The sequence below is a fragment of the Lactuca virosa genome, chromosome 4, assembly GCF_052849685.1.
Source record: "Lactuca virosa cultivar CGN04683 chromosome 4, Lactuca_virosa_CGN04683_v6, whole genome shotgun sequence".
In the NCBI taxonomy this organism is placed as follows: Eukaryota; Viridiplantae; Streptophyta; class Magnoliopsida; order Asterales; family Asteraceae; genus Lactuca; species Lactuca virosa.
The window spans coordinates 244496647-244522136 of record NC_136429.1 but is presented as its reverse complement, the minus strand read 5'-3'; the positions used below and the strand labels follow the sequence as shown (position 1 = coordinate 244522136).

Below are 25490 nucleotides of genomic sequence, written 5' to 3'. Positions count from 1 at the left end.
GTTGACCCGATGCGGTCGGGTATGGGTTCCGATGCCGGGAGGGTTCAGACAGACTGTGATGGAGGAGGCTCATAAGTCTCACTTCTCCATTCACCCGGGGGCTACCAAGATGTACCGGGATTTGCGTTTGAGCTACTGGTGGCCGTGCATGAAGCGAGAAATCGCTTGGTACGTCGAGAGGTGCTTGACCTGTAGGATGGTCAAGGCCGAGCATCAAAGGCCGCATGGCAAACTGCAGCCCCTGGAGACTCCCATATGGAAATGGGAACAGATCACGATGGACTTTATTACCAAGCTGTCGAGGACGGCAAAGGGGTTTGATTTCATATGGGTCATCGTGGATCGATTGATCAAGAGTGCCCATTTCTTGGCCATACGGGAGAGTTGATCGGCTGAGAAGTTGGCTGACGTGTACGTTCGCGAGATCGTGGCTCGCCATGGGATTCCCGTCTCCATTGTCTCCGATCAGGATTAGACATGTCAATGGGGCGGGTTTGGAGTGAATCACCCTTGATCCAAACCTGTTTAAAAAAATAAAAACATGACCCGCCCTGCTCCAATAAACCTCAGGGTCTTGAATAGTCGAATCCATACCCGTATCCACCGAATCAACGAATACCTGACCCATTAACCCGACCCTTTTATAATATTAAATTTTCATAATTTTTATGTATTCCACAAAGTAATATTTCTTAAAAAGATAAAATGTCTACTTAAACAAGATGTACATTAATTAATACTCAAAGTCCAATACAATAAAAATCATATTTTACTTAGACATCGAGTTGTATATTTTGTTGTCATATATATATATATATATATATATATATATATATATATATATATATAATGGGGCGGATTATAAGTGGAGCGGATCGACAATGATCCATACCCGACCCGTTTATTAAAAGGGTAAACGGGTATGGATCGTAAACGGGTAAACGAATCGAAAATTACAATCCAAACCAGTAAAATTCTTATGGGTTTGGAGCGAATCAGGGTCAAAACCCGCCCCATTGACAGGTCTAATCGGGATGTTAGGTTTACCTCCCGTTTCTGGTAGAAGTTCCACGAGGAGGTGGGCACGCAGTTGCACTTCGGCACAACATTCCATCCGCAGACTGACGGTCAGAGCGAGTGGACCATTCAGACCCTCGAGGATATGTTGAGGGCATGTGTCATTGATTTCGGTGGGAGCTGGGATTCCCACCTACCGCTTGCAGAGTTCGCCTACAACAACAACTATCATTCCAGCATTGGCGCCCCGCCTTTCGAGCTGTTGTATGGGCGGAGATGTCGCACCCCGGTTTGTTGGGGTGAGGTCGGACACAGGGTGATGGGATGGACGGAAGTAGTCTTGCAGACTACCGAGAAGATTCAGCAGATAAGGCAGTGACTGCAAACCGCTCGGAGTCGGCATAAGAGTTACGCCGACAGACGCCGATCTGAGCTAGAATTTCAGGTAGGTGATATGGTTCTCCTGAAGGTCTCACCCTGGAAGGGTGTGATCCGCTTCAGGAAGAGGGGGAAATTGGGTCCCCGTTACATTGGGTCGTTCAGGATCATTGCCTGGGTTGGCAAGGTGGCTTACAGGCTAGAGCTACCAGAGGAGCTTAGTCGGATCCATAACACTTTCAATGTTTCGCAGTTGCGGAAGTGCATTATGGATCAGGAGGCAGTAGTGTTGTTGGATGATATTCAGGTCGATGAGCGTCTGAATTACGTGGAGAGGCCTGTGGCCATACTGGAGAGGAAGATGAAAGTTCTGAGGAACAAGGAGATACCTTTGGTAAAGGTACAATGGGAGCATCGAAGGGGGGTCCGAGTGGACGTGGGAGCCGGAGGAAGAGATGCAGGATCACTATCCGGAGTTGTTCATCGCAGCGGACTTCGAGGACGAAGTCTAGTTCAAGTGGGGGAGAATTGTAACGCCCCGATTCTCAGGTATTAATATTATGACTTTAAATTTCAAGTTTCAAGGTCTACTCGACGAGTTGGATGCCCTGACTCGTCGAGTAGCAGCGGGTTTGGGGCCACGTGTCAAGTGACCAACTCGCCGAGTCAGTAGAGTGACTCGACGAGTTAGAGCTGGAGGGTGAAACCCTAATTTTCGGGGTTTTGCACCCTATTTAAAGAACCATTAGCCTCCCTTGGCCTCCCCTCACCGCCCCATTGAGCTCTGAAAACCCTAATTCGTTTGTGTGTTCGTCTTGTGTGATTTCAAGCTTGGAAGAGTGTGCTAGAAGAAGGTGGAGTGAAGCAAAAGAAGTTTGGATCTTTGAAGAGCTGGTGGATCTGAGTCTTCTGTCTCTTGGCATCATTTGGAAGGTAACAAGTCGTTACCTTGCCTTCCTTCCTTTTAGATCTCTTCACATCTAAGATTAGGGACATTTTGGGGTTTTTGTGAACCATTTTGGGGTTTTTGTGAACCATTTTCGGGTATGAGGTATGAATTGGAGTTGCAACTTCAGATCTGAGCTTATCTTAACCCTTATAGCCATAAAGTTCCAGCTGTAGCAAGTAATAACCTTTCCCTTTTGAACAAATGTCATTCCAAGCTTGGATTTATAGTTCTAAGCTTTTAGAGCCTTGCATGCACGTAAAGTCTGCAACTTTACGTGATAAGCATGCCTTAGGAGGCTAGATCTAGTGACTGGAACACTGGAATGGCTCAAAATCGTCTGGACATGGATTGGGTTGCATGGACTCGACGAGTCGGATAATCCGACTCTGCGAGTCAAGTAGGGTTTTCGACTGATTGGTCACGCATGGACTCGGCGAGTCTGGGAGATGACTCGGCGAGTCAGTTAGGGTTTTCCAACACTTGATCGCGCATAGACTCGACGAGTTAGCTGGGAACTCGGCGAGTCGAGTCGAGTGATTCAGGAACCTTTAAAGAACTCGACGAGTGGCAAGTTACACTCGACGAGTCGGGTCAACATGGACCGTTGACCTTGGCATTGACCAAGAGTTGACCTGTTGACTTCTGAGGACATTTTGGTAATTGGGAATTTATGGAAAAGGATCACCGGTGGTTGTAGGTGTTGGACTTGGGGCTGCATTTGAAGGAGTTTGACTTGACTACTTCGAGCTACTTGTGAGGTGAGTTATCCTCACTATATCAACAGGGTATAAGGCACCAAGGCCGGCCCTTTATGATTTACATCATGGGTTAGGATGGTTGATATGTTATTGATATGTTAAATTTCATCCTGGTTTTAGGATGGTTGTTATGCTAGTAATCTGTTAGATTGGTATCCTGGTTGTAGGATGGTTGTTATATTAGAGATTAGTTAGATCAGTATCCTGGTTATAGGATGGTTTTCATGAGTAGTGATATGTTAGATCGGTATGATTACCTGATATTGTATGCTAGCGTATGATGTTTATGTGCACATGTTTATTGATTTGGGAAAGGGTTGATGCAGGTCCTGCTGTGTGCAGTAGGCCAAGACACCCTGGGCGGACCGGGTAGACTGTAGGCCCGGGCCGGGCAAATCTAGTCAGGCCGAAGGCCTAGCGAGCGGTTCGGATAGGCTGAAGGCCCCAAGGAGAGCGGTACAGACGTGCCGAGGGCTCGGAGAGCGGTCCAGATAGATTGAGGACCGGGATTCGGTCCAGTCAGACTGATGGCTCATTATGCATGCTGTTTGCTTATATGTTTATGTGATATGGTTATATCTGTATATCGTTGGTATTTTGGGGGTAACTCACTAAGCCTTCGAGCTTACATTTATCGATTATTGTTTCAGGTACTTCTGACGATTGCGGGAAGGCAAAGGCGTGATCGTACCGCTCCTCACATTTTATGATTTTATGACTTGATTTTAGGATACTCTGGTAATATACTATTTTGAAAACAAGTTTTGTAATAATCATGTGTTTTGAAATGTTTTAAAAAGTTTAAATTTGGCATGATTTTTATGGGTGTTATAGTCCAGGTATTAAGTATGCTACTATGTTGTAGTGGTCTGTTAGATCTGTGTTCTGGTATCGAGTATGCTGCTATGTTGTAGTGATCTGCTAGACTTGTCTCCCAGTATTGAGTATGTTGCTCTGTGGTAATAATCTGTAGAACTGTATGTTATTTATGCTTGCTGGTTATCATCTATGGAGTGCCCTTAGGGACTGTCTGTGGTCATGTAGGATAGCCTGAGAACTCTTGGTCTGGGCTCTCTTGCCTTTTCCTTGTTTGGTTGTGGCTCTAGGGTAGGACCATATGTCCGGTGGCTATCTTACCTCTGGTTACTTAAGGTTACGCATTCTATGAGGGTTAGCTGGTAGCGGGATTGTATACTGTGAGAGGATTAGTAGGCAGTAGTGAGTTATATGATTGTTGTATGCCTGTATTATGTGCTTACTTGATCCTGATTGTTTATATTTCGACATATTGTGTTTCGTTTGGGTTGAGGTTGCCCTGCTTTGTGCGGTAGGCCAAGATACCCGGTGCGGGACGGATGTAAGTCGTAGGTACGGAGGCTCGGGAAGAGCGGTAGGGTTGAGGTGGTAGGCCAAAAAACCCTGGGTATTCCAGCCCGATGGCTGATTGGACCTGCTGTATAATTGCATTCCAATGTGGGGTATTCCACCCGGAGGATGACTGGACCCAGAGGTTGACTGGGCCTGGGGTATTCCAACCCAATGGTTGACTAGACCCGACATGTTTGATTGTATAAGTGATCTGTTTATATGGTGGTATTTTGGGGGAAACTCGCTAAGCTTCATGCTTACCCAGTTGTTTATGGTTTCAGGTATCGTCGGTTATTACTGGAAGGCGAAAGCGGGATTGTCCATGCTCGTCAGCAACATTGAAGATTCTGCATTTCAACAATACTCTGATTTTTTAATAAATGTAATTCGGAATAAATGGTTTTCTTAATTAATGGATTTAATAAATTGGGAAGTTTTACCTTAATAAAAATGAAAATTTTTGGTTGTGAAAATGGGACATTACATTGTGTGTGGTATTTTTAGGGAACTCACTAATCTTTGTGCTTACGATTTGTGGTTTAAATGTTTCAGGCTTTCTTATAATAAAGGAAGGGCACGAATCGATTGCATCACATTAATGGGGACTTGTGTACATGATAACTTTTAAATGATACTCGGATAAATGTTTTAAGATATTGTAGTTGTGATTTGAATAAACACTTAAAGTTTAAATAAAATTTGGGTTGAAATTTGGGGCGTTACAGTGATTTAATTATAAATCAAGATGACTCTTGTGATTTTGTACAAAGCTAGTGGGAGCACAGTAACATTACTAGTCTTATATGTATTCGACATACTAGTTTTTGGAATAAGGATCTATATATAGATAGATCATGGCAACTTAAAGGATTAAGTAAAATTGCATTAATTGTCAAGGATCTTAAAGAGCTTAAGATAAAAGACTCTGAGAGAGTTATCTTGTCAAATACCACATAACATGATTTTGAGCACTCCTCGTAATCCTAGTACGGTGTTTTGAACTATATAATATGATTGTATTCCATATGCTGCTGCCATTGGATTAATCATATATGTCATGATTATTCATGAAGCCAAATAAGTCATATGCTTAGAGCATGTCGAATGATACAAGTATAATCCGAGAACAAGTCATGGTGTGACTTGTAGAAACATTCTAAAGTACTTACGAGAACTAAAGAAATATTCATAATCTACAGAGTATTTGAAAGAAAGCTATGTTTAAAGCTATTACACATGTGCTAAACTTCCAAATAGATTGAGATGATTCGCAATCACGATCGGGTGTGTCAACATTACGAATGAAGAGAAAGTTACATGAATAGTGGTTCCATGTGGATTTTAATTACAGTTACACATCAGAGTTAGAGTACAGTGTGGTTTAGAGAACCACATACAAAGATGCTTAATGTATAGTTCATTATGACTATAAATAATCCCATTGCACAAGTATTGGTATCTAAGTCATATTTAAGCATCTAATACATTCTCAATAGTTTTCTTTATATCTGAGTTTTATATATATATATATATATATATATATATATATATATATATATATATATATAATACTGAAAAAATTTTGTATTTGCAAAGTTTATATAAATTAAGTTTATCAAATCTACTTAACATAGCTCATTCATTAGCTAAAGCATGAAAGTCAGACTGGTGTTATAGGGCCTTGTTGATATAAGTAGATATATTTGATTGTAATTTAATATTTGAATACTGGAATAGTACAAGCAACATATATTGTAATGAGTTGATATATTAGATATAAGTCATTCATCAAATAATTGTTGTGTTGTATATTAGCATGTTTAAATCATTGAATAATTAGGTTATTCTAAATGTCCATAGTCATTCATAGTTGTGGGAGCATCCATGATGTAAGGTTAATATGAGTGGATTGGTTTATTCTCATAGAGATGAGAATAGCAAGAACTGCTACCAACTTCATAGGTATTTGATTAGGAGAAGAAGTATTGTACCTGACCCGCATCAAAATCACTTTATGGATCGTAGTTATGAGTGATGTTTTGATCAAGGCTGTATCCTTGTATTCTTATACTTGATATACATGTTTGGGACTTGAAGTGTAGAATTTTTTTTTCTTTGACATGGTTTAACGTCGTTCCGTAGAAGGCAGTCATAAGGGCCATCGTTGGGTATGACATGAAGTGCATGATGGGCGTATGTAGTCAAGATGAGATTTGTTCCTCTTATCCGTTGAGAGTTAGACATATAAAGCCTTAAAAAAAGTTGAACACCACATGAGATTGATCGCGATCCATATCTCATGTTCAACATGATGTCTGAGACAAATGAATAATTGATACCACACCTTTAGTAACAATTGTAGCTTAGAGATACTGGAATTGACAGTTGATAAGATGACACCCTTCATATGTTGTTAGGGGCAGTAGCCCGTTGCTAGACACCAACTACTGTTTATATCAATCTGTAATGAATCTTGTGCAAGTGGGAAATTGTTTAATCTATATGCCCAAGAATCATTATTGAGTGATATTGATAATAATACATAATCGTATAGGGTCACACATTTATCAAGTTGGCACACTTTGTATATTTATTATTAATAAATAATATCAATTTTTGTATTTATTTAGGGAATAATTATTGTTTTGTGAAAATAATAATTTAAAAGAGTATAACTAGTTATTATATCATATGGTATGATTTAATAAGCCATGTACAAAGTTTTGGACATTTTGGTTAACAATGATTAAGTTAATGAGTTAACATACCATGGTTAATAAATTAGTTAGACAACTTTTGTCTTCTTTTCAAGCATGACCAAAACTATTATTATAAGAAGAGAGGCTGCTTGCCAATTTTCTTCTTATGTCCCCCATGTTTATAAAAGGCTACCGGTACTTTATATTATTATAATCTAAATGTATGTCTTGCATGAGAGTATATAAGGAAGGCCTTTGCATGAGTTTTTGGCTAGTTATTCAAGCTCTTTTCTTATCTTCTATATGATGGCCGAAATTTCGTTTACTCTTATCATCTCTCCTTTTGAAGATAGTTTTTGGTGATTAGAAGTCCTCTTGAGTTGTCTCCCTTAGTGCCTATTTGAGTTAAGTACTTAAAGACTTAAGAGACTCAAGAATACAAGAATAAACTAGCATTTCAAGTGTCTTAATCTTGATGGTGGATACGTGTAGAGAAAATCATACTCTTTGATTTTTCTACCTTTATCAACACCCCAAAACCAAGTGGGTTAAAAGGCTCCAAAGATTGTCATTCTAAAACACGCTATGGTTGTTTTTAATATCATTCTAACCTCTATTAATGGATCCTAAATGCTTTGGTTTTGTTATAAACTAAAAAATAAACTTGTTATTTTTAACACTTCCGTTGACCGATTTTATGAAAAACACACTTATATTTTGTATCAAAACTCATCATAACGAACGAAAGTTATTAATGATAAACAAATTATATATAATATGGGGTTAAACACGAGAATTTAGAAAATAGAGGGGTGAAAGTAACATTTTTCAAAGTTCAAAGTGAAGAGTTCAAATTGATATTTTAAAAAGTAAAGGGGTGGAAAAGCCACAAACTCATAAACATAAAATACATAAAAAATTACACGAATGGTCCCTATGGTTTACCCATAGTCACAAACTCAACCCTTGCTACTTGAAAAGACCAAAATACCCTCTCACTAACGGATGACCAGTAACGACGTCAGCAAAAAGGGCAATTCACGCAAGTTTTGGAAACCACAATGATCATGTTTGTCAAAAAAAAAAAATTTAGCAGAGACTGAGTTTATGACATTTGCTAAACCACAATGATCATTTTTGTAGTTTGTCAAAAATAAATAACATAACGGTCATGTCACGTGTGATAAATGCTTAGGGCATCCACACTGAACTCCATAGAGTTCAATAATTTGCCACATTATTTTTTTTACATTCCATACAACTCTATTAATTTTTTTCCCTACAATGTGTTGAACTCTACAAAGTTCAATAGAAAATTACAAAAACTAATTTATTGTATATATTTAAGGGTTGAAAACTTTCATTTTTCCCATTGAAGAGTTCAGGACCGTTGAACTCCAAATCAATCAAATTTTAATGTGACATCTCAATATGGTAGAGTTTAATCCATTGAATGACACATATACATGTCACCTCATTCAACTTTCTTATTGAACTCACCATTATGGATGCTCATATGCAAAATGAAAATGATGGGTGAATCGTATTATTTCAAATATTAATTATTTTATAATTATCGTGAAAGAAATTATATTTTGGACGTAGAAATCACTACATTTTAACTGTTTATTCATTTTTAACCCCATAAATATAACTAGCTGTGAAACCTCGCTTCGCGGGGTTCGGTTAATACCAGAGTTTTACACTTTTGTTTATCAGTTACGTATGTGGTGTAGTCATAGATAGTAAACAGTATGCAGGGGCATTTTCGACAAAAAAATGTTAAAATCACGATTTTTTTAGTAAAAGAACAAAGGCCAAAAGTTGTTTTTTCGGAGAGTTTAATAACAATGTAAAAGCTGTACAATTTTTTTCAAATGAACAATAAAACACAAGTTGAAAGAATGTAGCTTCAAAACTGCTGCAAGTATATTATCATGATAAGTATCGTTCAGCCGACCTCTCTTTCATTCGCAAAGGGGAGATCGGGAGGTGCTCTGGATAAACGACAAAAATAAGGAAAAAGGAAAAAAAAATTTACAGAAAGATGCATCTTCAAAGTAGTCACAAGTGATTCCATAGGGTTTCACCTGTTTGGTTGGAAAAATGTGACTACTTTCAAGATGCATCTTTTATATCAAGTAAACAGTTATGTTATATGTAACATGACAAGAAAAAATGTGGCAAGTTTAATCTTTTTCAGGTGTAAAAAATTTGGACGGGTAATGAAAAGGATAAACTTACTTGGGATTTGCTAACTTCTGAAGTCAAACTTTTAGGTCAACTATATTCTTCTGCAAGGCTGGATAAAAATCAAATGGAAAATAAGTTTAATACATGTACATATACCTTCAACAGGTAGTTAATTTCAATGAAAAATTGAAGAAAACGGATGAATACCTGTAATAAAAAGAAAAAGAAAAAGAAAAAGAAAAAGAGATTGATTCAAGTAAAAAGAATGAGAAATCAATCACTAAATGCAGCTAAAATGAACATAAAAACTGTATTTTAAATAAAAAAAATTCCATTATCATAATTTATCATTCTAAAGTGTGACTTTTAGTTTTTCAATATAAATATATGAATCAAGCTATAGAAATTTTACTAATATTGTAATGCTATCTTTTCCTCCTTGTTTTCTTTGATTTTTATGGTGGTCAAGTCAGTATTTTCTGGTTTATGTAACTGCTCATTCAACACGACCACATGGTTTTACAAATGCAAATCTCTTTGAATGGATAAAAACTAAGATCAGTTAGTTATATTAATACATGCAAAATAGAATTAAAAAAAAACAAATAAATGTTAAAAGAAAAGATTAAAGATTAATGGGTGAGCAAAAAGTCATAACTAACCTCCAAATATTTCTCAGCCATTGGCCTTGAACAACCTGATTTCAGCGAATGGTGCAGGGGTTGACGTTGAACCCAGAACCCAGAGTATAAACAACATGTGTAAGCTATAAAAAAATAAATTGATTATTGAACGATATAACAATTTTACTAATGTATGGCTGTTACTTCAAAGTTGTTCAGTTGTAAGAAATCATCATTAACCTCACCGGATACTGCCACTACTACCTCCATCAGCCACCCCCTGCGGTTAAAATAATTAAATGAAAGTATGATGTTGTAATACAGATACACAATGTAGCAGTTGGATGCATCCAATGAAGTACCCGGGTTGTTGATTTAACAAATGGGAACGTAAACCATGACATAATCATCACCAAAATTTTGATTACAATAATTAAACTATGTATGTCTTCTGCTTAATCATTAAAATTTAAAAGGTTAATTCAATTTACAAAAGTTTTCCTTTTATAATTACCCGTCATGTAGAAGAAGACCTCTTGTATAAATTATAATCGGTTCTACTGAGGCGGCAGCTGCATTTTTATACCATTTTCGTCAGAAGAAATAAGTCAATTACTTACTTAACTTCCAAAACCAAGGGCATCCAAATCACTCAACCTGAAAAAGGTCAAAAGATTATCCAAAACAAAATGAGTATACAAATATAATGATCTAACAGAAAAACGAAAGAAATATATTATATCAAACAAAGGAAATTATTATTACTTACTTTTTTTAGCACTAATAAAAACTTCAACACCAGCATCAGACTGAGTAAAAACAATAATAAAATCCTTAAACACCATCATCATGTGTTTAGAGAAGAACAAAACGCATCCATGCTACATGTGCTGCAGCCATATCAATTGGATGGGTTCATAAAAAATGTTGATGTAAAAAGAAGAATCGGCAAGAAAAAACGGGATATTAGAAAATTATGCATGATGATAAAAAAAATTAATGTATGAAATTTTAAATTATAAAATAAATAATATATGAATAACTATTAAAATTGTTAAAGTGAATATTGAACTTTAAAATGTAAATAAACAAAAGCCGACAAAACTCAAAGTTTTGGTCATTTTTTGTAATTTTGTTTTTCTAGTGACAGGGCATTCCAGTCATTTACAAGAAACTTTTACCTTTTTAATGCATTCCATTCCCATTTTGAGGGAAATGTTATATATAATGATGAAACTTGAAACCTCCATCGTGAAAATCCCGACCTGAAAGTTGACATATATCCATGCCAAAATGGAACTCGATTGATTCATCTTCTTCTTGGAACCATGAATTTTGGAACAAAAATTCTGCAAACAAACCAAAACTGATGATAAATTTCTTGGTAAATAAACTTGCAATAGATGTTGATCAAGAGGCTTTTTGAATCTGCTACTCGGAAAAAAAAAATCAAAAGTGAGAAATTTTACCAATAATATATAAATAAATAAAAATAGATATTTTAACCAATCAAATAAATAAAGTGACTAACCTGATATAAGTTTTTAATTGGCAGCTTTTACCATTTCATACCAAAATGTCGAAAACAAATGAAATCAATTAGCCAAAATTTATTTGGAATCATAATAAACAGGTCAACTGAAAACACATACAAATAAAAACTAAATGACTGCAAAATATATAAAACACATACAAATAAAAATAAAAAGGGCCCATTCCATGAACATGCTAAAAACTAAAGCTGCATTCAATGCATACAAAAAGGTAATAAATAAATATTTATGAGTAAAAGTTGCATCAGCAAACAGTAAAAATCTAAACCTGACAATAGAGGGCGAACACCTTGAAATCATTATCGAACCAAACAATTAGCCTGAACAAAGGCACAACATTCATGTAAGTACCTGAGGCTAAGTTCTTATTTCAACAGTAAATTTAATAATGATACAAAAATTTAAAGGCACCTGATCATGAACACGGAATTGAAAATTGCAAAGCTATTGAATATGTTGTTCATAAAATACTTTTCGCTTTAAACACTCTGTATTGCAGCTGAATAATTCCATAATGAGAAACAACATATTTAGAATAAATTGACTTTGCAAACAATAAGAGATTAAGAGTGCACAGAATAATAAGGTTAAATATTAATACCCATTTTGTTTTTCGCTCTAGTGAACTCCTTTCTCTGTTCAACCTTTACACCAACTTTCTTCAGAAGCACTTTTTCTTTCTTCTCTAGCATTTCAAGTGTCTGCAGAAATATTCAATAATTCAATATAAAAGAAAAAAGGGGAAAAAACATTAGGATCAATCCATGATTTAACACAACAATCATTTGAATCAAGAAAAGCATTTGTCCTCAATCACAAGTTACAGAGATCTGGTGAAGTTACATTGACCATATGTGCAAGCAATGATGTAACAGACCAAAAATCTCTGTTTGGCATTTTGACAAACAGTTGGTGGGCATAATTCAGTTGAGGCTTTACTGAGCTTTAGAATGGAGAATCAAAAAACCAACGAAATCAAATATGAAAAAAATAGGTCTGATGCTTCTTTAGCAGTTGAAGAACAATTTTTTTAGGTAGTTATTGCTCCCTCCTATCATCGTTTTAACAATCATACAAAAACTTTACCCTAAATAACAAAATAAACTGATTTCTGGGTTGTAGTCATCAACGAAGCAATCAAGGCTCGATCAGTGAAGGAATGGAATAAGGAAATCAGGAGATGAAGCTATATTCGCACACCATGAGTTCCTGGGAGAATCACCTAGTTACCCAATTTTACTGAATTAGAGCAGAGAGGGAGAAAGAAAGAAGAATAAGAGGAAAATCAGAGACGTCAACTGACCTGTAGGGACAATCGGTGGTGGAGAGCGACGGTGGGTTGGACCATGGTGGTGAGCGACGTTACCTGGACTAAATTGATCGGAACTCGTAGCGATGGAATAGAACTGCCACGAAGCAATCGATTTGCGACACCTGAAGACCACAACGCCTCCAGTCACCGCCACCAGCAACCCACGTCGCCGCACCACCAACACCAGCAGCGTCGTAATGCGTTCTTGGTTCTTGCTGCTTCGCTGTCGAAATAAAGTGGATAAATCGATGGTGGTTTGGAGTAGCAGGGGTGAGACGTTAGAGGGGACACGAATGAGTAAGCCGGACACCCTATGTAGTCGACACCGATGAGTAAGCGGACACCCTATGTAGTCGACCATGTAGTCCGCTGGGACCGACTAACCATGGAGAAGTCGAAGAAGCGGCGAATATGGATTGGGAACTGAAGTGGGTGAAGTAAAGTGGGTGTGCGGACAGAGAATAGAAAGGGCATTTGATCGGAGAGGCGGTGGAAAATTCCAGAATGTCCCTGAGATAAACATCAACAAATCCGATGAACGATGAACGACACGTGTCCACAAAGAATACGGATATTGACATAAAATGACCCTAAAGAATATACATAATAGCAAAAAATACCCCGCACAATAGAGGGAACATCCACAAACATAATAGAGGGACCATTTCTGCCAAAAACTCGGAAGTTCACTATTCATGTTGGAAGACAAGTTTAATATATATAATAATGTCACCGATATAATGTCACCGGAAAATGTCAACGCATTATTTTGTGTTCCAGATTTATTGTTTAGATGTTCTTGTTATTTCACGCTTCTAAATTTCTAAACTATCTTAAAAAAAATCCAAAATGTACTACGAAGCAATGTATGAAAAGTCAGATTTTTCAAATTTTTCGTATTAGTCTCAATGGTTTTACTGCATTCTGAAACAAAATAAATTCTAGTCCAATAATATAATTTTTCGAATATTATAAATAAATTTAAAAAAATGTCATTTATTTTAATTCACAATAATAGTGTTTTTGTAAATTACCCGGCCCAAAATGCAGGCCCGGACTCGGGATCTTGGAGACTTGGACTCCAACTTGATCCGATGATCGTACGGATGTAAATCAAGACAAAGGGGGATTTTAAAAGAAAAAACGGAGGTGAAAATCGAAAGAGAGGTTCACAGGTTCAGTTCCTCATTGAGGTTTTGAGGTAGAAGACGCAACGAACAATCGTAGCTCACCACACCACCTTCTTCTTCTTATCATACATCCTCTTTGATTGCATTTCGATCCAAGATATAATTCGATACACAAAGTATACAGAGATTATCAAGATGAAGACGACAAAGGGGGGTAAAGTCATGAACCCTACCGACGCTTATAGGAAGGAGCTTCGCAAGAAAGAATTGAAGAGGGTAAGTTTTTCCCTTTCAATTGATTATGTTATTCTTCAACGATTCTTAAATTCGTTGTTGTTTGTCATTGTTATGATCATGTTAATTCTAATCGAACCGTGCTGGCCTGTCATTTCTCTAATTTCAGTTCTTGCTCTTGAAAGTTTCGGCTTTATGTTAATGAATGGAAATTGTAAAATTTGATTTAATAATTCTTCGGAGGAATCATCCAAGTTTTGACTTTAGGAATTACTGAACTTCATATGCCTTCACTATTTGAACTTCTTGAAACGTAGGTAATATATACTCTGGTGCAGTAAAAATGGCCGATTGTATACCATTACTGGTACACATAGAATACTGATATCCATTGGGCAAAGAGCAACCACTTTTACATTCATTGACAATATGCATGCTTATTTGTTGCTTCAGCTATATAAGTGATTCAGATGTTTAGGGTTTATCAATCAACTAGCTTTGAATTTCAAACATAGAAATGCTAGACATAAATCTAATGTTTGCATCTCTTTTGGTGTCTTATCAATGCACACAGATCATTTATCTCTGCAAATCCCTTGTATGTCAAGCTATCTTCCATCAAATTTCCCTTATTTTATTTTATTTTCAATACCATGTGAGCTTATAATGATGTGATTAGTTGGCATTATGATGACTATTCGTCAACCATTTGGTCTTTGTGTTATAGATAGAAATTTCTTAATATTGTTTCTTTTGTTATTGCCTTATTGGTGTGATGAACCTGATATATTTGCATTACCCCCCCTGTTAACACGGCTTATGGCGTATGCTTATCTATGACAGAACAAGAAAGAAAGAAAGAAAGTAAGAGAGGTAGGGATACTGAAGAAGGATCCTGAAACCCTCAAGGAGCAAATTGACAAGCTGGAAGCAATGAGTAAGCTCTAAATGATCCAAAATTTGTAGTCTTTATGTATGCATGTGTGTGTGTATCAATTGATGAGTTGATTCTTCTTAACAAAATCTAAGAAACTGATCTAAACCTCCTCCTTCCTTCAACAACAAATTTGAATTTATAGCTTTTAACAACTCATTACATTCTTAATTAAAGTTTGTCTCAGAAATAACCAGAAATTGCAATGTCCATACAAGTTCAAGCATTTCCACTCATGTTCTATTCTCTTAAATGATTTATTTAGCCATGAAGTCTATCTATTTAAAGGTTCTCCACTTTTTTCTTGTAATTGTTGGGGGCTTAGTGTTTTTATGATTAGTTGATTAGTTTCCTTTTAGTATTTTTTTAGTCTTTTGTTATCATTAAGTAGTTTATTGCTCAGGATTAAGGATTAGGGTTAGTTTAGTACACCTTGAGTATAAATTGGTCATTAGGTTAAGGATTCAGGTGGCAAAATCATTTTGATCAGGATCTTGACGTGTCACTGATTATGTTTCTTTCATTTGATAAAAGAAACAAAATTGGAAAATGAAAAGCTATGATGGATACTAACAAGAATTAGTTATGGCTTCTAATGCTTATATTTTAAGCGCCAAAATTCTTTGATGATCAAACTTTTATATCATTTTTTACCATATCTCTTTGTTGACTATTTCAAGATTCTTATTTTCTTGCTACTAATTGTTACAGAAGCAGATGGTGCTTTGGATAAAGCCAGAAAACACAAAAAAAGACAACTTGAGGACACATTGAATCTTGTTATCAAGAAAAGAAAGGTAACATATTTTAGGTGATTATCATATGAAAATATAATAATATATCAACAAATGTGTGTAATCATGGATTCATGGTCTACTTTACATTTCTTGATAGGAATATGAAGAAAAAATGAAGGAAAAGGGTGAAGCTCCAGTTATGTTCAGGTTAAGTTTATACGAATTTGGAAATGAAATATAAAATTTACTAAAAAAAATAAGATCTCATTTTTATAAATTTAATCGTATAATTTTTCTTTAATCTCCTGCAGTCATCTGGGACTACCAAGAAGACGGACTGCTGAGGAAGAAGAAAGAGCTAAGAACCTAAAACCTGAGGTAAGTTTTTGACTTCGTAATTCATACATACACAAGGGCAAAATGGTCATTTACTCAAAGAGTTGTAAACTTGTAATTGCAGGATTCTGTTTATTATCATCCTCAATGGAATCCAACTGGTGCACCTCCACCTGGAAAGCCTCCAATGTACAAGTCATCAATAGGTTAGGTTTGGTTTTAACTTTTGACCATTTTACCCCTCCATTCTTCTGATCTGAAATAGCTTTTTTGCTTTGATTTCAGGACCAATTATACCCTTAGTGGAAGGTTCAACAAGTGATGCTGCAGGATTAGAATCAGATGATGTTGACTCGTCGATTCCTCCACCACCACCGCCACCTCCTCTGCCACAAAGTGGCGGCGATACAGAGGCCGGAGATGACGCTCCACCTCCGTCTTTACCTTTACCACCTCCACCACCAATGCCGCCAAAGCCCGCCACAACAGAGGTAGGCGGCACCATCTTGCCGCCACCGCCTGGCCCTCTTCCTCCCCCTCCTCCACTGCCACAATCCACCCTAGCACCACCGCCTCCGGGGACTGCCGGAACTGGGGAGAAATCTCAGTCTTTAAAATCAGATTCCAACATTTCTCAGCTTCCTCCACCACCACCAAAGCCCACCGGAAACCAATCCGAAGGTGGTTCAGAAGCCAAGGACTTCTCAAAAATGGTTCCACCACCACCACCTCCTCCACGGCAACCACCACCCGGGATGATCCCGGTTTTACCAACAGACATGCTACCGCCAGGGATGTCTCGCTTTCCACTACCACCACCACCACCTCCAGACATGCGACCACCATCATTACCCCCCCTAGGAATTCCCGGCCCACCACCACCTCATCCGGGAATGATGATGCCAAGGCCACCATTCGGGCCACCACCAATGATGAGACCGCCACTTCCGCCCGGGCCACCACCAATTCAAATGGACGATCAGTTTTCAAGGCCGCCAACTGTATCTCAAAAACCATCATATGTGAAATCAGCTGCTTCCACTGTTGTTAAAAGGCCTTTAGCTCAACATACCCCACAACTAACTGCCATGGTAAGTCCCTAGCTGAAAATCTAACTGATAGCTGAAAAGCTAGCTGCTGGCTGCAAAACTGATAACTGAAAAATCAGCTGCTGGCAGATAAAAAATGACGGATGGTAAAACTAGTTGATAAGCTAGCTGAAATATATAAAATGACGTAAAAGGGCATGTAGAAGATTGAGTATGTTATAACTAATAAAGGATATATTTGGAAGAATTAAAAAAAAAAGATTGTTTATAAACTACTTTTTGGTTTGACAAATATTACACTATCTTTTAAAATTTTTTTTAGTATGTAATGAATTTTTAATATTTTTTAATAGGTGCCAGCATCTGTACGGGTGAGGAGAGAGACAGCTGGACCGAAGGTGAAACCGAAGCCATCAGTTTCATCAGTGTCAGTTGGTTCTGTCCAGCCTGGCATTGTAACGCCAGCTGTCATGAAACAGTCAACAGTGAAAGTGTTGGCATCATCTTCTTCTTCATCAGTGAAACCTGCAAGTGTGGATGATTCTTACATGGCTTTCTTGGAGGATATGAAAGCTCTTGGTGCTCTTGACAACTGAGAGTGAGAGCAAATGGATATATATATATTTGTTGTCATCCATTTTAATTCTTCTCTTTATTTTGATGTAATGGAACCTAAAAAAAAAAAAAATCTATGGCTTTTAGTTTTAAGTGGTCCTTTGATTTTAAATTGTGTTGGATCATGTCAGCTGTTAGACGCCATGGGTTAAGACTTTAACACTAAGGTAGGGAAATGTTCTGTAAAAGGATTTTTAATCAACTTTTGAATTTAGTTTTTTTAATATCGGAGTTGTCCTGTCACCAAATTGACTATTTTTTTTTTTCATTAGTATAAAAAATAACTGTTTATTTGCAAAAATGTCTGCACGATTATATTAATTCACAAAACTATTTTGTTGACACATTTGGGTTGATAAGGACTAAAGAGTTTGCAAAGTACGTTTAATTTTGCTAAATAGTTTCAGCGAATCTAGGCTTTGTAACTCATTTTGCAAAATCTCGTTTTTTTTTTTGTTTGCCAAATATAAAAGATTTTGGATATGGAAGTAATTCATTTTGCAAAATTCATATAATTTTTATTTTTTATTTGCCAAATCCACAACATTTTTTTCATACACAACCGATTATAAAATATACAACTCTAAAATATAAACTGTTGTATTGTACAGCTCTGTAAAACATAAATTGTTGTGTATGAAGAAAAATTGTTGTGTACGAATCAGCCTCATTATATATACATATTTTTTTTTAATGAGAAATTATAGACACAGAGAAAGTTAGAATAATTTTTGTATTTGAGGCCTAATGAAGTTGTGGAGTGTATGCAGTATGCTCTATATAGGGTTTTAGAGTGGAGTGGGTGTTTGAGCTTAGTTTGATAGATTCTTTTTATTAATATTTTAAACACTAATTGTGAGATCTTTTCAAACCTATGGTTAACTGCCTTGATAAAAGTTAATATTCTTGTTTGAAGTAGTTTGGCCCCCATAAAAATTAATTGGGTTTAAGAACTTAATTGGAGAAAAATAAAACTCAAGCGTTAGTAAAAGATTTAACAGAATGAAACAGAAAAATAAACATATAAGAAAAACAATCATTAGTAAAAAATTTAAGAGAATGAAACACAAGCGTTATAAAATACTGAAATAATGTTTTTTTTTAGGGAAAATGACTTAAAAAGATAACGAAGTTTCAAAAATATACAAAAAAGACCATTGTTTTTTTTAGTACACAAAATACAATTTTACTGGCTATTGTAGGTTACCCGGTTTCCAAATGTTCAAAAAATACCATTGTTGTTTTTTTAGTATAAAAAATACCATTAATGTTACTATTTGTACACAGAATATCAAAAAAGTACACAATGTTCAACTAAAACATTGTGGTAACCAGGTACTTCAGGTAAATGGGAACATGACTTAAAAGTGTAATGCCGTTTCCAAAATGTTTAAAAAATATCACACTTTTTGTTAACTGTGTTGTTGTCGGATTATGTAGAACACAATTACCGGAGATCATGAACCGTCATATCAGTTCACAACAATTGTGCAAACCTAAAACATATATACGTTATACAGATGCACATATTATACATCAAGGTTAGCCGTTCATTAGTGTTGCGACACAAGAGAGACACAAAGGAGAAACGAGTGTGACGTTATCTAATGAGAATTCATAAATATGGATTTAGATACAAACTGATCGAATGATAGGATGAAAGATAGTACACAACTAGTGTGAACTGGTACGATGATGACTAATCTCCGATGACCGTGTTCTATATAATTCGGAAACAACGAAGTTAACAAAAGGTGCTATGAAAAAACAACAATGGTTTTTTTTGAACATTTTGGAAATATCAATGGTATTTTTTATACTAAAAAAATAATGGTATTTTTTGAACAAATTTGAAACTTTGTTACCTTTTTAAGACATTTTTCCGTTACCTGCAGTAACAGGTTACCCACAAGACTTTATTTGAACACATGTGTACTTCATTGGTATTTTGTGCATAAAAAATATACTTTAATGGTATTTTGTTTACTAAAAAAAACAATGGTATTTTTTGTACATTTTTGAAACTTCATTACCTTTTTAAGTTTTTTTTTTTTTTTTCTAAATAAAAAAGATTTAGATTTTAGACCTAAACAAAAAAAGTTATTAGATCCAATGATCTAATCTTTACCATATCTTTGAAAAATAATTAATTTTATCCTTTTAAAGAATTATAAACTTGAGCCCGATAGAAAACTGGGCCGTAGATTCAGCCCAATGTACAACCCTAGAAACTGGAAAGTATGTAGGGCATTACAAAACCCTTCTGATTAATACGTTTTGAGTCCCCAACATCCATAGCAGCAGCCTTCTTCTCCCGAGCTGAAACTCCAAGCAGGTTAGGGTTTTCCTCCAAGAGGATCCACCCTTCGATTCAACGTAAGTATTCTTTCTTCATCTTCATCTCAATGAATATCCGTTTGATTTCAAACCTTTTGACAAATCGTTTCATAGTCGCATTACTTTCTTGTACCATCCACGTTATTAATATCCGATGTGTAGAAATAGTTTCTCTGAATGCATTTTGGTTTTAGTCTTCTTGTATGCTTACACGATACAACATTAGGTAATTACTTTTCAATCGAGTGTTTTTGAGTTGTTTGATGTTTGTAGCGTTGTACATGTGTTTGTGATCGAGTATTGTACGGCGATTATTACGGATTCCTAGTGTAGTTTCCATTTACTTGCTAATAGTAGCAGTATAGAGTTGTGGAGCCTCGAGTGAAGAACGGGTGAGCCTGAAGCTTTGTTCTTCTCATAGCGCTCCGGACATGCATTGCCTTGGTGTTATGAAAATGGAGTCTTTAATTCTGTTTTCATTGAACTGTTTTTTTGGCATATATCTTATTGTTCCATACAATACTCAATTTACAATGATCATTAAATTTTCTAAGCTGTATGAGCTATTGTTACCTCATTTTCCAATTGGTTGATCTGTAAATACATACAGATAATGTTACTAATCTATCATTGCTGTTAATCCAGATCTTCAAGATGTATACCTCAATGAAGAAGATCCAAAAGGACAACAAGGATGCAGAACCCACTGAGTTCGAGCAGAGTGTTGCTCAGGTAATGTCCCATTAATGTCATTCTTCCACAAACTTTCTTTTTTTAATAACAATCTTTTCATTGATTTCCATCTTTCATCTCAACCCAGGCATTGTTTGACTTGGAAAACACTCACCAAGAGCTCAAGAGTGACTTGAAGGACTTGTACATCAACTCTGCAAAGTATGAATCAAATCCAATAATCCCAAATAAATTCTATCCTTTTTCTCCATCATATCACATATTAATCTCTTTTTGATGCTTCTTTTCCAGTCAAATTGATGTTGGAAACAAAAAGGCTGTTGTGATCCATGTCCCATACAGATTAAGGAAACCATTCCGCAAGATCCACACTAAGCTTGTTAGAGAACTTGAAAAGAAGTTCAGTGGAAAGGTACTTATTTAGTATTTACACAACACCCCATTTGTATTTCTTTAAAATAAAACGTATTTAATTATTTAAAAATTTTAAATTTGGTTACAGGATGTTGTTGTGATTGCAACCAGAAGGATTGTTAGGCCACCAAAGAAAGGCTCAGCAGCCACCAGACCTCGTTCACGCACCCTGACAGCTGTCCATGATGCCATGCTGGAAGATGTGGTGCACCCTGCTGAGATTGTTGGGAAACGTGTTAGATATAGGCTCGATGGATCCAAAATCATCAAGGTAATTGAAGTTATTTTTATGAAGTTTTAATGATTTTTGGATTTTGGATTTGTGTTAATGGTTTGTGTTTGTGTTAGATTTATTTGGATCCAAAAGCTCGTAATGACACTGAGTACAAGTTGGAGACGTTCAGTGGAGTTTACAGGAAGCTTTCTGGGAAAGATGTTGTGTTTGAGTACCCAATTACAGAAGCTTGAAATGTGTTTGGAGGGTTTTGAGTTGGTTGAATTATATTTTATGCTGAAAATTTTGACTTGAAAAGTATATCATCAGTCGTTCTTTGATGTTAGTTAAATTGACGTTTGCTTCTTTTATGGGGGCATGATTGTAGTTGAATTAGGAATATGGGTATTTAAAGCGTTTGCTTCCAAAAATTATCTTGATTTTGCCCGGTGGATTTTTAAGACAATTTTTGCTAAAATGACCATAAAAGTAGGAACGATTTTCTGTTAAAGAGACCTTGCCAGATCATTTGCTGATTTTGTAAATTTTTTTTTGACCATAAAAGTAGCACCGAGTGACTCAAAAGATTTAGGCTCTTGATTAATAATTTAATATGGTCCCCAATGATTTAAAGACATTAATCACTTAGAAGCTCAATATTAAGGCTAAAGGGAGTGGTCGTGTGTGTATATTAAAGCTAGAAGGAGTAGGCGAGTGTAGGGATGAGATTTAGAACTGGAATCGGACCGAAAGAGAAACCGTTAGAACCGGAACATGTAAAACCGGTGTGGGTCCTGGGTTTAAAAATGGCTCTATCTGGGTTGCGGGTTCTTCGGGTCCGGGCAACGTTTTAAAAACCGGTTTGAACCGGCCAGTCGAACCGGTTGAATCGGGAACAGGAGAAGGGAGCGGTTCAACTATCACTGGTTTTACGTCTATTTCTGAACTGCCGGTTTTACAAAAATCCGGTTAAACCTGTTAAATTAAACTGGTTAAATTGAATAAAACACATGGAATCAAATTATTTTGCATAATAAAGTTTGGAGGTTTTTTCACATCTATTAAGATTTTTATGAATAAAAACACATGATAAATGTTATTAAGTTTTTTGATGTGTTTGTATTCATCTAAGATTTTATTTTCTTTTTAATGCATGTGGGTTAATGTAAAACTTATGTTTATGTGTTATTTTAATTTATTTAGATTGATCTACAACTTGTTTTCATGTGTAGTGTATTTTTATATATTTAAACTTGTGGACATCAAATTCTTGATTTATGTATGTGTGTATGTGTAGGAAAATACAAAAAGATGAAAATTATAGAAACCAGTTTACTCGATCGGTCGAACCGGTTAAACCGGAAACCGGTAACCAAACTGGTTTCACTAAAAAACCGGTTTTTAAAACATTGGGTCTGGGTAAACCGGGTTTAACAACCGGAACCATGTTAGGAACCAGAACCGGTCTCTGTAAAAAGTTTAAAACATGCATATTTCATTCGTTTGAAGTCAAATTGACACGAGGTTTGTTCTAGAGTGTAGTTTATAGTTTTGTACATGATTTTAGACTATGATTTTGTCATTTTTGGGTTTATATTCGACTATTCGTTGACTTACAGTCTCTCAAAGTCAGGATATTAAAGCTGAAAATTTTATGTTTTTCAGTTTGTTTGTTTGTTGTTGTTGGTTTTTTTTTTTTTTTTTTTTTTTTTTTTTTTTTTTTTTTTTTTTTAAATTCTGTGATAGTTTAAAAACATACATATCTAATTCCTTTGAAGTCGGAATAGCATGCGGTTTTTTTCGAAAGTGTAGTATAGAGCTTGTACATGATTTTAGACTTTAACTTTGTCATTTTTAGTTTCATATTCATTGATTTATAGTCTTCAAAAGTCGGGATATCAAAGCTACAAAATTTCTGTTTTTCGGCTTTATTTTTGTATTTTGTGAAATTTTAAAACATGCATATCTAATTCGTTTAAACTCGAATTATCATGAGGTTTTTTTGCAACATGTAGTTTAGAGTTTGTACATAATTTTAAACTATAAGTTTGTCATTTTTGGTTTAATATTCAATGACTTACAGTCCCCAAAGTTAGGATATGGAAGTTGAAAATTTTTAAAGTTCAACCACTAAGTAATTACTAAAACATTCCGGTTTTCCGGTTTTAAACCCACTTTATCCGGTTCCATCCGACCCACTTTGATGTTTCTGGGTTTCCGGTTCTAGACTCACTTTACCTGGTACCTTACCCGGAACCGAACCAGAACCAATTCTTATATACCGGTCTGGTTTTCGGTCCTACAAAATCTCGTTAACCAGTTCATGGGTTTTCCGGGTTCGGGTCTACCGGTCCGGGTACCCACTCTCATCCCTAGTCGTGTGCATGCTATGTTATTATATTATGTGTTTGCTTTCCAACTAGACATATCATCATGTTAACGAGGGGTAGTGTGTCTTAGTATTCCACATAATTTTCCTTTTAATTTTGTTTATTTTTTTAACAAGTAATTTTTTTAACAAATATTTAATTTGGTAAGCGAATATTATTTTTTTAAACAAATATTAATTTTTAAAAACACAAACATAATAATATTAAATTTTGACTTACAACATAAAAACGACTTAAAAATTAACTTAAGAGTTAAAACATAAATGATTTAAACATAAACTTAAAACATAACTTAAAATCAGACTTAAAACATAAATGAATTAAACCTAAACTTAATAAACAATTTCAAACATTGTTATCCCAATTAAATTTCTACGTAGGCTCTGTTTTCGCATTTTCCACAATCCGACGAGTCGACTTAGGCAACCTACCATCATCTTGCAGGAAGAGTTTTAGTGCTTCATGAATCTTTGAGAGGAGTCTATTATTGGTGTGCAAACTCAATCTCACATCGGTAAAAAGAGAAACTAGATGCTAGTATATAATACAATGAGTAATCCCTTCTATCACCAATTGGTATTAGAAAATGGAACCTCATTGTTCTTTTGTGTTAGCATGGTTGGACTAGTAGCGTTCCTAACAAATGATATTAGAGCTACAGTCATAACCCAGGTGACGTAGTCGACATAGGTGGCGCAATCCCTAGTAATTCCTGGTCCTACGAAGTTGATCTTGAAGTCTTGTACCAAAAGTCTTCTTGATGGCCCATCTCAGGTGAGCATATCAAGAGAGTATCAGCGGTATGAAAAATGATTGGATCAGATGAGCAATCGTTGAAAGGGAAGCCAAGATCGGAACTTGGGTTTGAGGGGAGGATTGTTGGGGTGCAAACCCAATCTCACATCGGTAAAAAAAAGAAACTAGATGCTAACATATAAGGTAATGAATAATCCCTTATATCACTAATTGATTTTAGAAAATCAAACCTCATTTTTCTTCTATGTTGGCATGATTGGTTTTAGAAAATCAAACCTCATTGTAAAAGCCTCTATATAAAGCAGAGACTAAAAGCAATTAAACCATTTTCCATAAATATATGTAACACAACACAATAGTTGAAGGTTTGAGTTAGTTTAAAATATTATTTGTATGGAGCGAAACACATATAACACACTGTTTCTGTCACACCCCCGAACCAGACGGCGGAAACGTTTGGGGGCTTGTGCGTGACTTCATCTTGAAATATCATTACAGTGAATATAAATGAAACATAACGTCATCATTACCATGCATAATATAATACAACTGCCATTGTTTACATCAAGTACAATCTTTTAAATAACATGACCAAAACATTCAATGTATGATGTTTGACAGTACACAAAACAAAATCCCCTATTCTTGTTGATTCTTCTGCTTAACGAGTCCCTGAGAATACAAATTATTTTGAAAACGTCAACATATATAATGTTGGTGAGTTCATAAGTATATTTGAGAAAATGATTTGTATAACTTTGTAATCACAAGAAAATCCTGTATTTTCTTAAAATAGTTTGG

The 25490-nt window shown here is 35.7% G+C and overlaps 2 protein-coding genes and 1 long non-coding RNA gene across 3 annotated transcripts; 2 read left to right on the top strand and 1 right to left on the bottom strand.

The window, feature by feature from the left end:
• Positions 1 to 12143: 12143 nt before the first annotated feature.
• LOC145168784 (uncharacterized) lies at positions 12144 to 12893 on the bottom strand. Its single transcript, XR_013742092.1, has 3 exons — positions 12842 to 12893; positions 12625 to 12760; positions 12144 to 12239 (listed from the first exon to the last, which is right to left on the bottom strand). It is a non-coding gene; the product is annotated as an uncharacterized LOC145168784 (long non-coding RNA).
• Positions 12894 to 13981: 1088 nt separating this feature from the next.
• Positions 13982 to 18111, top strand: ELF5 (proline-rich family protein). Its single transcript, XM_079045158.1, has 8 exons — positions 13982 to 14256; positions 15058 to 15151; positions 15860 to 15945; positions 16043 to 16092; positions 16197 to 16263; positions 16346 to 16427; positions 16507 to 17312; positions 17624 to 18111. Exons 1-8 carry the CDS (start codon positions 14176 to 14178, stop codon positions 17864 to 17866), a joined length of 1509 nt encoding a protein of 502 aa, XP_078901284.1. The 5' UTR covers positions 13982 to 14175; the 3' UTR covers positions 17867 to 18111.
• A 2038-nt stretch (positions 18112 to 20149) lies between these two features.
• Positions 20150 to 21974, top strand: LOC145108158 (small ribosomal subunit protein eS7-like). The gene is made up of 6 exons (XM_079045157.1): positions 20150 to 20261; positions 20868 to 20954; positions 21043 to 21116; positions 21207 to 21327; positions 21418 to 21600; positions 21678 to 21974. Exons 2-6 carry the CDS (start codon positions 20877 to 20879, stop codon positions 21795 to 21797), a joined length of 576 nt encoding a protein of 191 aa, XP_078901283.1. The 5' UTR covers positions 20150 to 20261; positions 20868 to 20876; the 3' UTR covers positions 21798 to 21974.
• The last annotated feature ends 3516 nt before the right edge of the window (positions 21975 to 25490 follow it).